Source organism: Chenopodium album, chromosome 7, assembly GCF_948465745.1.
Source record: "Chenopodium album chromosome 7, dcCheAlbu1.1, whole genome shotgun sequence".
NCBI classification, from domain to species: domain Eukaryota; kingdom Viridiplantae; phylum Streptophyta; class Magnoliopsida; order Caryophyllales; family Amaranthaceae; genus Chenopodium; species Chenopodium album.
The window spans coordinates 73,886,597-73,899,633 of record NC_137840.1 but is presented as its reverse complement, the minus strand read 5'-3'; the positions used below and the strand labels follow the sequence as shown (position 1 = coordinate 73,899,633).

The following is a 13,037-nucleotide window of genomic DNA, read 5'->3' as shown; positions in this document are numbered from 1 at the left end:
TCTTAATCGATTAACCTCATAATTTTATACAAAGTATTTGTATTGCACGTGCTAGAAGCCCAGTTGGTATGAAAGAAGTAATATAGAAGTTGACATGACACTTTGAACAAGTGTTTCTCTTCTCATTTAAACCCCTCTCCTCCACTTCTCAACTTCATTAAAAAAAAATCAAACACCTTAAACTTATCTCCCTTATCTTTCTCTAGCTTAAATTCTTAGCTCCATTTACACTCCAAAGAAAATTTGTATTAACAAACATTGCATGCTTAAATCTTTAGCAATGCAAACACTTATTACTCTTCCACCTTCTAATCAAAAACTCTCATTGTTTGATACATCAATTCTCAAACATGAACATAACATTCCAACCCAATTTATATGGCCAGATGATGAAAAACCATGCTCGCAACCGCCTCCGGAGCTCGAGGTTCCTCCCATTGATCTAGGAGGGTTCCTCTCCGGAGACCCAGTGGCGTTGTCAAATGCAACTAGACTTGCTAATGAAGCCTGCGAGAAGCATGGCTTCTTCTTAGTTGTCAACCACGGCGTAAACTCTAAGCTCCTAGACAAAGCACATGAACTTATTATGACTCAATTTTTCGAAAAGCCGATTTCACACAAACAGAGAGCTCTTAGGAAACCTGGTGATCATTGTGGCTATTCTAGTAGCTTTGTTGGAAGATTTACTACTAAGTTGCCTTGGAAAGAGACTTTTTCCTTTCGATATTCGGCTGATGATAAGGCTTCAAAGATGGTAGAAAACTATGTTTTGAACTCAATGGGGACTGAGTTTCAAGAATTTGGGTAAGACAATTGCGATTTGTATGTATTACTTCCTCTGTCCTACACAAAAATGACCATATTCCATAAATTTATATAAAGGACGTCAAAAAAAAAAAATACGATTCTAAATTTAGTAAGTAAAACTTTTATTTTAAATTCCTAATGGTACATTTAAGTTTCAGATGTGGTATATATGTATGTATATTATAATATCTTTAAGGGCGACTTTGAAAGGTTATTTTTTTTTTCACCCTATCTTACCTCTTATTTGTCCTAACTTATTTTTTTTTCTTTTTTTTGTGCAGGCGGGTGTACCAAGAATATTGTAAGGCTATGAGCAACCTTTCTCTTGGTATCATGGAGCTCTTGGGAATGAGTCTAGGAGTTGGAGGAAACTATTTTAGGGAATTTTTTCAAGAGAATGACTCAATAGTGAGGCTAAACTACTATCCACCTTGCCAAAAGCCTGATATAACTCTTGGAACAGGACCTCATTGTGATCCCACGTCGCTAACAATTCTTCATCAAGATCACGTAGGAGGCCTTGAAGTGTTTGTCGATGATAAATGGTGCTCCATTCGTCCTAATCCCGAAGCTTTTGTTGTCAACATTGGGGATACCTTCATGGTAATCAACATTGAAATTACAGTTTATTTGTTATGTTCTCCCTCAGTTTTAATTCTACAATGTGTGCCCACTTTGTGACGCGACTCACTTATTACAAAGTGGGATAACATTGTAGGACGTATGTTATGTAGGGTTTCGTACCACTTCCTCATTATTTTGCGCACTTGTCTTTAACAAAAAATTATTTTTGTGTAGGCTTTATCGAATGGAAAGTACAAGAGTTGCCTACACAGGGCAGTGGTAAACAACAAAACACCGCGAAAATCACTAGCATTCTTTTTGTGCCCCAAAGGAGACAAAGTGATTTGTCCACCAGATGAACTGGTAGACGGCGAGTTAGGGCAGCCAAGGGTATATCCGGACTTTACATGGCCACTTTTTCTAGAATTTACACAAAAACATTATCGGGCCGACATGAATACCCTAGATTCATTCACAAAGTGGCTCAAAAACAGATCAAGTGAAGAATTCAATCGGCAACATTGCAACAACAAGAGTGAGTAAGAGTGTAAGACCATGCAAGACATAAGGCACTTCGACTGTTCGACATGATAGCATATACCAAAATGAGCAAACAATATAGTGCTACGTCTTATGTTATTTGGATTTTCATGGTCCTACAAAAATCGAGAGAATCAAGTTAAAATGACCGATAAATTTATCAAGAAATTAAAAATACCACTACATTTTAAGGAATAAAGAGTTGATTAATTACAACTCAAACTTTTGATTATATTATTATCTTTATAAAGTTATTAATGTACCATGTCTAAAGTCGTTTATGTTGATGCATTGCAATAACACGTGGTATGACCACTCTTTATTTTTTTATTTTTTTTATTATTTTTTTTTCTTCTAGCTTAGGTTTATTGCACTCTTTAGAGCGCCCCTTGACCCTTCAATCACTGCAAGATACGTCATATTATTCTTTGTCTGGAATTTATAGTTACATGTATATTTTCGCTACTAATTTACTATGTTCGTTACCATATATATACAAGTACATATGTTTCAAAAAAAAAAAAAAAAATATATACAAGTACATATTATTGTATATTAAAAGAAATTGCGAAAAATGTAACACGGATCTAGACTAGAGCTAGCAAATGCGTCGCATTATGCTTGTGTTCGAAGTTAAACGTGTTGGGGAACTTTACTAACTCGACCGTTTAATAAAAGGTGTCGTGTTATTTAGTTTAATTACACATGATGTTGGAAATCTTGACACTAACCCGCATATTCTCTGGCTTGTATTATGGTGTCATGTTATGTACAAAAAATTAGTCCCATTCAAAAGACCTATCATTAGATCAATTTCATAAACTATAAGGCGGGGAGTCATGTTAGTTTCATGTTGAAAATTCCAACATAACCTCACGTCCTCACGTGGTGTATTGTCGTGTTGATCTATTTAAATAAAGGGATTGTAAATTATATACACACATTAACCTATACTTTTACATGTCTGGTTAATGTCGTATCATCTTTTGCTAACACTAATCCGACACAGACGACACAAAAAAATGTTATTGTTGTCACTTAGACAGTCATGACCTATTTTGTGAAGCTAAGCTCCGGTGCTGGCGGTGTATGACTCTGACTGACCACAACAAAAACTCAAGGGACTACGAAGTCGGTCACAATGGATAATAGCCAACACCAACATATATATATGTAGTTGATAGTGACTAGCTAGTGAAGTGGATGCAGAAATTGACATCCGATTGGAGATCAGTTTTTATAAATATTAATGCTTCAACCATTTACCTTCATACATACACATAGTACAAATGTGGAGCCAAGAACTAACTATGGTGCTAGCTTTTTGATGCTAATTGTCAACTGCTAGTTAGGTGTTTAGTTTAAACACTTCACTGTTTTGAATCAATAACAATCTCTAACTGTGTTCGATCCCCCGCAATAACAATTGGGAGGGGACTGGAACCTAACCACCCAGAACTGATCTCCGAATCCGGATTAGCCCAAAGGGTGAATCGGGTAGAACACCAAAAAAAAAAAAAATAACAATCTCTAAACAAAGGCATTATAACTCTACTGTTTTGAATCACTTATACTGTTTTCACAAAGGGTCTCTAAAAGACATACGCCCATACAGTTATATTTCATGTTGATTATTCATAATAGCAATTAGCCCCGATCATAATGTCTTTAATTGTACCTTGTTATCTATTATAAACCAACAACATTTGACGTTTGATTTTAAATTAGTGATGTGTGTACTGTGTCTAAGTGAGTTGAGGTTGGACAAGATAAGACATCAGTAGGAACATATGATCTGAACCCATATGGCTACACATACGTGCACGAATTTGTAGTTTGATTTGTATAAGCCTTATGATCGAGTATGACTCAAAGGACTATGACATTTTACTATTGCACAAAGCAAGAGGCCCTCAAGTAGTATAGCTTTTTAGAAGGTTGCAAATTGTTCTTACTATAAAAGTCTTACTACTATGATTAATAATATACTTGTATATGCTATATGCATATAAAACTAATTCATACATGTAACTATATATGTATGACAACCAAACACTCTTGGTGAAAATAGTGGAGAAATCGGGATCACCTCGTGACTTTGAGGACACAAGTTTGAACCTACCATCTACATATGTTTTATGAGTAGAGGATTCCCTTAACATTCTCATCTACTCTCAAGCATTGACCTATATACGTAGAAAGACTAACTAATTTATAATAGGGGATGGATTCAGTAAGGTCTTTCTCCTAATAACTGATTAAATATAATACAACTATATACGACAAGATATCCCATCATTCACAAGGGGCTTAAGACAATGGTGCGGATCATACCTGTTATGCTACTCATTAGTAAACAAATTTTGGTGGATTTAGTATATATATGTTATGTTGATTTATCTAAGTTCACATGTACAACATGTGATGTGGGCTCTAGTTTGTTAGTGTCTCCTTTGAAGCAAACATAATTTGATGCCCAAATAAGGCTAAAAAAAGAACAGGGGGTTACGCATTGAGTCAATGGAAATAATATTAGTAATAGCCACCCACTTTGAGTTTTGGCTATAAAGTACAAACCACTTAAAATAGATTCTTGATGATACAAGAAAAAGCTATTTTAGGCATACATGATTACATACATAGGAATGAACAAGTACCTTATAGTGACAAATATGTACAAGTTGTACATTTTTTTTCATACTTGAGATATTAAAGATTACTTTTCAATGGATATAGGTATTGACTTTTTTTTTTTAAGAATTAAGGTTAGCCTAGTTGGTTAGAGGTTCACCTTCCACCTCTGTAAAAGACGTTCAATTCTCACCCCAAACAAGTAGGATTCTCAAATTTCCCCCTATTTGCAAGAGAATTCTCCTTATCCATTTTTTTTTATATATATAAAAAGTATTGACTTGTACAATTGAACTTATTAAATCCCATCCTTTCCTTTTCAACATGTTAGAGCTACAAATCTTTCTCGTAACTAGAACGACATACAAATCTTAATACTTCTTTCATTACGAATTATTTACAACAATTAGATATTTTTTACTCGCACTTTATGTCATATTGTTGTAAATAATTTGAAACAGAGGTAGTATAAGTAAATTATTTAATTATCCTAAACCTCGAACAACCTTTTTATAGCATATTTTGGAGGCATTAAGGAGTATGTGAGAGGGTTTTCATTAAATGACATGTGTTATTGGTTGTTTCTGGCCATGTAAACGACTTCATAATACAGTTTGAAACAACAATTAATTAACAGAGAAAGCTTACGGAGGATCATATAATTATACACAACAAATCTTTTAATCTTCTTCAAAATGATTATATATTACATTTTAATTTTAATACTCGCAATTTGGACACCAATTTATTGTGTATAATTATTCTTTCATTTTTTTTCCCTAAGCCTTTATATATAAAGATGACTACTAAATCAGCAATTAGGCTAAAAAAACCAGTTGATTCTATTTACAATCAAACATGTATGTAATTAGAGTACTCAAAAGTTGACCCGATCCGAAATACCGACTCAAACCCGATTATTAACCGAACCATCTGAACCCGAAAAAATGGTGACCCAACCCGACCTGAAACCAACCCTAGACCCGAGTTGACCCGAGTATGTGAGACCCGAACTCGAACATGAACTGACCTGGAGATGACCTGACCCGAATGTAACCCGTAAATTATTGACCTGAACCGAAATTGACCCAAACTCGTTTTTACCCGTCAAAACCCGAATTTAACCCGATTTGTTACTAACCTGACCTGAATTCAACCCGACACGTTCCTAACCAGACACGAATTTAACCCAACCTGTTACAAACCTGACCCAAAATCAACCCGGCTTGTTATTAACCTGACCCAAATTCAACCCGAGTTGTTATTGATCCGACCCGAATTTTATCAGACCTTTTACTAACCTGACCAAAAAATTTAACACGATCTGTTACTAACCCGACTTGAAATCAACACGACTTGTTATTAACCCGACCTAGCTAAATTCAACCCAAATTGTTCCTGATCCGATTTCAAATAATCACCTTAAATGCAATTTAGACCACCTTATTATTGTTGATCAAAGCATTTTGTCTAGGGACGAGACCAAGTCAGTCCAGACAGCAAAAGAAAGGAGCATCATCCTCAAATTTAAGAGTTAAATATAGTATATATTAGTTGTATGGTCAAAGGAGATAATTATCTTCCTAAATTATAGACTATAGTTCCCTAGTATATTGCCATATATATTATAGTCAAAGCCTCAAAGGAAATAATTAGCTTGATAAAAATGATAATTATCTATTTATAGTTAGTTGAACCGAATGTGACCTAATGACTTGGAAATGACCAGACCTGATTATAACCTGCAAATTATTAACTTGAACATAACCTGACTTGAATCCGAGAATGACCCGACTTGGAAATGACCCAACCTCATTATAACCCGCAAATGACTTGAACTGAACCCGACTTGAACCCGAGAATGACCCGACTTGAAAAAGACCCAACCTGATTATAACCCACAAATTATAGCCTTGAACCGAACCCGACTCAAACCCAAGAATGACCGACCTGATTCTAACCCGCAAATTATTGACTTAAACAGAACCCGACTCGAACCCGAGAATTACCCTAACCCGTTTTAACCTGTGAAAACTCGATTTAAACCCGACCTATTGTTCACCCGACCCGAATGTAACTCGACCTATTATTAACCCGACCTAAACCAGACAAGAAGTATGACCCGACGTGACCCGACTCAAGAACTATCCCACCCAAACCCGACCCGCATAGGTTATGGAATTAATCCGAATTGACCCGACCCGAGTTGACCCGACCCACTCTTACTAACCCGTTTACCCGAATTGACAGCTTTACGCGAAATCTCAAAAATTTTCTCAAAAAGTGTGCATATAAGCATTCGATTTTGGAGTTTTTTTTACTTTTTTTCACCCGAAAATAAAAATTGCCGAAATGTTAACCATGGTCCCTAAAACCCTCCTGGAGTCCAATTGGCTTGGTGGAACCATCCAATTTGCCTTTAAACGACCAATTTACCAGTTTACAACTTGCATTGATTTCATTAACTCAAGCCTACCACGAACATTTATGACAACATATGATGATCATATATGGTTCCAAACGGCATTTTAGGACCCCGATATATATCCTCTAAAATCTCGATTCTTTTCGACACCGGGCCCCGAAACATTCGAAAATTTTCAAAAAGCGTGGATATTAGCCTCTAATTTTGGAATTTTTTGACTTTTTTTTGCCGGAAATAAAAATTTCCGAAATGTTTACCATGATCCCTAATACCCTCCTAGAGTCCAATTGGGTGGGTGGAACCATCCAATTTGCCTTTAAACGACCAATTTTTCGGTTTACAACTTGCACCGATTTCATTAATTTAAGCCTACCACGAACATTTATGACATCAAATAATGATCATATATGGTTCCAAATAACATTATATGACCCCGAGATATATCCCCTAGAATTTCAAGACTTTTCGACACCAGGCCCCGAAACCTCCAAAATTTCTAAAAAAGTGTGGATATTAGCCTTCAATTTTGAAATTTTTTTGACTTTTTTTAGCCCGAATATAAAAATTGCCAAAATTTTTACCATGATCCCTGATATCCTCTGGGAGTCCAACTGAGTGGGTGGAACCATCCAATTTGCCTTTAAACGACCAATTTACCGGTTTACAACTTGAACCGATTTCATAAACTCAAGCCTACCACGAATATTTATGACAACATATAATGATCATATATGGTTCCAAACAACATTTTATGACCCTGAGATTTATCCCCTAAAATATCAAGCCTTTTCGACACCGGGCCTCGAAACCTCCAGAATTTATGAAAAAAACGTGGATATTAGCCTTCAATTTTGGATTTTTTTGACTTTTTTCGCCCGTAAATAAAAATTGCCGAATTTTTTACCATTTTCCTTATTACCCTCCGGGAGTGCAATTGGTTGGGTGGAACCATCCAGTTTACCTTTACACGGTCAATTTACCGTTTTACAACTTGCACCAATTTCATTAACTCAAGCCTACCACGAACATTTTTGACAACGTATAATGATCATATATGTTTCCAAATAACAATATATTACCTCGAGATGTATCCCCTAAAATCTCAAGGATTTTCGACACTGGGTCTCGAAACCTCCAAAATTTCTCAAAAAGCGTGGATAGCCTTAAATTTTGGAATTTTTTGACTTTTTTTCGCCTGTAAATAAAAATTGTCGAAATGTTTACCATGGTCCATAATACCCTCCAGGAGTCCAATTAGGTAGGTGGAACAATCCATTTACCTTTAAATGGCAAAATTTACCGGTTTACAACTTGTACCGATTTCATTAACTTAAGCCTACCACGAACATTTATGAAAACATATAATGATCATGGTTTAAAACATTATTATATGACCCCGAAATGTATCCCCTAAAATCGCAAAGCTTTTCGACACCGGGCCTCAAAACCTCAAAAATTTCTCAAAATGCATGGATATTAGCCTTCAATTTTGAAAATTTTTGACTTTTTTTCGCCTAAAAATCAAAATTGCCAACATGTTTACCATGGTCCCTAATACCCTCCAGTAGTCCAATTGAGTGGGTGGAACCATCCAATTTGCCTCTAACGGACAATTTATCGGTTTATAACTTGCATCAATTTCATTAACTACTCAAGCCTACCACGAACATTTTTGACGACAAATAATTATCATATATGGTTCCAAATGACATTATATAACCCCGAGATTTATTCCCTAAAATCTCAATTCTTTTCGACACCAGGTCTCGAAACCTCCAAAATTTCTAAAAAAACGTGGATATAAGCCTTCAATTTTGGAATTTTTTGACTTTTTTTCGTCCAGAAATAAAAATTGTCATAATGTTTACAATGGTCCCTAATACCCTCCGGGAGTCCACCTAGCTAGGTACAACTAACCATCCAATTTGCCTTTAAACAGCCGAGTTATAGGTTTACAACTTGCACCGATTTCATTAACTCAAGCATACCACGGACATTTATGACAAAATAATGATCAAATATTGTTCCAAACGACGTTATATGACCCTGAGATGTATTCCCTAGATCTTCGAGACTTTTAGACACCGGGCCCCAAAGACTCCAAAATTTCTCAAAAAGGTGGATATTAGTGTTCAATTTTTATATTTTTTGACTTTTTTTCGCACGGAAATAAAAATTGGCGAAATGTTTATCATAGTCTCTAATACTCTCCGGGAGTCCAATTAGGTGGGTGGAACCATCCAATTTGCCTTTAAAAGGCCAATTTACTGGTTTACAACTTGCACTAATTTCATTAACTCAAGCCAACCACGAACATTTATGACAACAAATAATGACTATATATATGATTTCAAACGGTATTATATGTCCCCGGGATGTATTTCTTAAATTTTCAAGGTTTTTCGACACCGGGCCTATAAATCTCCAAAATTTCTTAAAAAGCGTGGATCTAAGCCTTCAATTTTGGAATTCTTTGAATTTTTTTTCGCCCGGAAATATAAATTGCCGAAATTTTTCCATGGTCCTTAATACCCTATGGGAGTCCAATTGGCTGAGTGGAACCATGCATCAAATTTGCCTTTAAACGGTCAATTTACCGGTTTACAATTTGCACCGATTTCATTAATTCAAACAAACCACGAACATTTATGACAACCTATAATGATCATATGTATATGGTTCGTTCTAAACGGATTATATCACCCTGAGATGTATCCCCTACAATCTCATTGCTTTTCAACATGAGGCCCCAAAACATTTGAAATGTCTAAAAAAACGTGGATATTAGCTTTCAATTTCGGAAATTTTTGCCTTTTTTCGCCAGTACGGTCCCTAATAACCTCCGGGAGTCCAATTAGGTGTGTAACCATCCAATTCGTCTTTAAACGGCCAATTTACTGGTTTACAACTTGCACCGATTTCATTAACACAAGCCTACCACGAACATTTATGACAACATATAATGATCATATATGGTTCCAAACGTCATTATATGACCTCGAGATGTATCTCGTAAAATCTCAAGGCTTTTCAACACCGGGCCCCGAAACCTCCATAATTTATTAAAAAGCGTTGATATTAACCTTCAATTTTGGAATTTTTAGACTTATTTTCGCCCATAAATAAAAATTGCCGAAATGTTAACCATGGTCCCTAATACCTTCCGGGAGCCCAATTGGGTGGGTTGAACTATCCAATTTGCCTTTAAACGGCCAATTTATCGGTTTACAACTTGCACTGATTTCATCAACTCAAGCCTAACAGGATCATTTATGACAACATATAATGATTATAATTGGTTCCAAACGGCATTATATGACCGCGAGATATATCCTCTAGAATTTTAAGTCTTTTCGAAACCGGGTTACGAAACCTCCAAAATTTCGCAAAATACGTGGATTATTTAGGAACTTTTTTAGTTTTTTCCGCCTGAATATAAAAATTGATGAAATTTTTACGATGGTCCCTAATACCCTCCGGGAGTCCAATTGGATAGGTGGAACCATCCAATTTGCCTTTAAACGGCCAATTTACCGGTTTACAACTTGCAACGATTTCATTTACTCAAGCCTACCACGAACACTTATGACAACAAATATTGATCATATATGGTTCCAAATGACATTATATGACCCCGAGATATATTCCATAAAATTTCAAGACTTTTTAACACCGGGCCCTGAAACCTCCAAAATTTCCCAAAAAGCGTGGATATTAGACTTTAATTTTGGAATTTTTTGACTTTTTTTCGCCTGAAATTAAAAATCGCCGAAATTTTTTCCATGGCACCTAATACCCTCCGGGAGTCCAATTTGGTAGGTGGAACCATCCAACTCTCCTTTAAATGACCAATTTACCGATTTACATCTTGCATTGATTTCATTAACTCAAGCCTACCACGAACATAAATGACAACATATAATGATCATATATAGTTCCAAATGGCATTATATGACCCTGATATTTATCCCCTAGAATTCCAAGACTTTTTCGACACTGGGCCCCGAAACCTCCAAAATTTCGCAAAATGCGTGGATATTAGACTTCAATTTTGGAATTTTTTGACTTTTTACGCCCGGAAATAAAAATTGTCATAATGTTTACAATGGTCCCTAATACCCTCCGGGAGTCCACCTGGCTAGGCGCAACCATCCAATTTGTCTTTAAACTGCCTAGCTACCGGTTTACAAATTGCACCGATTTCATTAACTCAAGCCACAACGAACATTTATGTCAACAAATAATGATCATCATATATGGTTCTAAACGACATTTGATGAATAAAAAGTAATACTGCAAGTGCATGGTGTCTGTTGTTAGTAGAGACTTAGCAAATACGGCCGGGTCGAATCCTATAGGGAAACAGATTCTATTAGTTTTTGCCCAATTATTATAAACTATTTCAATAAAAGAAGAGTGAATTTATGATTAATTAACTAAACTAGAATTAAAATGAAAATAAGTTTATTCTCAAATAAATAAAGGTCTACCATGCTTGTACCAATCCAAGAAATGCAAAAAATCCAATAATAAACAACTAGGTCGAATAATTAAAGCACTTGTTAATCCTACGGTCGGGAAATAACACTTATGAATTAACATATGTAGTTCGTCGCTAACATAATCAAATTCGCCAATTGTAATTAAGGCTCTAAAAATATGATCTTTCAATTCTAATATTCATTAAATTAGCTAAATAATCAACTCATGATATTGGCCAACTACATGAATCAAACAACAAAGCACAAATCAATTGGAATTATATATTCAAACCCTAATTCATAAATTTATAAATAATTAAGCAAATAATCATGGTATAAACATGGTTTCCCTTACTTAACCCTAGAAAACGACTACTCATTCATAATTAAAATAAACAAAACAAAAGAGATAAATAGACTTGAATTCATAATTAATAAAATAAATAAAGAACGAAAAGAATAAATGAAAATACCTCGATGATTGAATTAATGAAGAATAAAACTAGGGTTCAACAATGGAGAGAAAACTAAAGATTTGTTCTTTTCTAGAAAAATATAGCATGAGAGAATAAAATAAAATCCTCTCAAGCATTTATATTAAAGTTTAATCCTAAGTAAAATAAATAAATAAATTAACACTAGTAGAAAAAGTGCTATTTGTAACTAGCGAAATTGACTTTTTGTAACTGGCATTGTTGGTTGCGAATGCCACCGTTACAACTAGTGAAAATTATTCGTAACCTGCAAATGTTAGTTACAAATAATGTATTATTCGTAACTGGCATAACCCAACGCTAGTTACAAAAAGTCTATTTTCCAAGTAAGAAATCACACTATTTGTAACTGGCATTAAGTTACGTCGGTTACAATAAGGGTATTATTCGTAACTAGCATAACCCAACGCCAGTTACAAAAAGTCTATTTTCAAGTAAGAAATCACAATATTTGTAACTGGCATTAAGTTACGTCGGTTACACTAAGGGTATTATTAGTAACTGTCAAATTATAACGCCGGTTACGAATATATTTTTTATTTAAAAAAAAAATACTATTAGTAACTAGCACTAGATTACGCCAATTACTAATATATATATATATATATATATATATATATATATATATATATATATATATATATATATATATATATATATATATATATATATATATATATATATATATATATATATATATATATATATATATATATATATATATATTTGATTCGAATACAAAAATGGTAGTATATCCTACCAAACGACCCATCGTCAAATGGGTTATAACCTGTTACAATTCAACCAACAAAACACGTACTACGAATACTTCCATATAACTTAAATTCACCTACAACATACAATACAAACACTCTAAATAGTTACACACAACTCGAATTATTCATCCACAACCATAAAATACAAAAAAATTAATTATACTTTAATTTTCAAAAAACAATTAAAACTTGAATTAAAAAAGCATTGATTTATAATTTAGAAATGTAATAACAATAACCAATAGGCTAAATAAAATTAAAGTAGATATATAAAATGTGTTATATCATTTTATTAAGCTAAATGCAATAAATGATAACA

The 13,037-nt window shown here is 34.4% G+C and overlaps 1 protein-coding gene across 1 annotated transcript; it reads left to right on the top strand.

Annotated features, from left to right (window-relative positions):
- The first annotated feature begins 280 nt into the window (after positions 1 to 280).
- LOC145638513 (gibberellin 20 oxidase 1-like) lies at positions 281 to 2,403 on the top strand. Its single transcript, XM_081689491.1, has 3 exons — positions 281 to 804; positions 1,089 to 1,410; positions 1,606 to 2,403. The coding sequence occupies exons 1-3, from the start codon at positions 281 to 283 to the stop codon at positions 1,912 to 1,914; spliced, it is 1,155 nt and encodes a 384-aa protein (XP_081545617.1). The 3' UTR covers positions 1,915 to 2,403.
- The last annotated feature ends 10,634 nt before the right edge of the window (positions 2,404 to 13,037 follow it).

What these genes read in the sequence shown, in the direction of transcription:
- LOC145638513 (XM_081689491.1), top strand. Translation starts at nt 281, where the DNA reads ATGCAAACACTTATTACTCTTCCACCTTCTAATCAAAAACTCTCATTG. An exon ending in ACTGAGTTTCAAGAATTTGG is followed by an intron (nt 805 to 1,088) that starts GTAAGACAATTG and finishes TTTTTTGTGCAG; the next exon opens with GCGGGTGTACCAAGAATATT. An exon ending in ACATTGGGGATACCTTCATG is followed by an intron (nt 1,411 to 1,605) that starts GTAATCAACATT and finishes ATTTTTGTGTAG; the next exon opens with GCTTTATCGAATGGAAAGTA.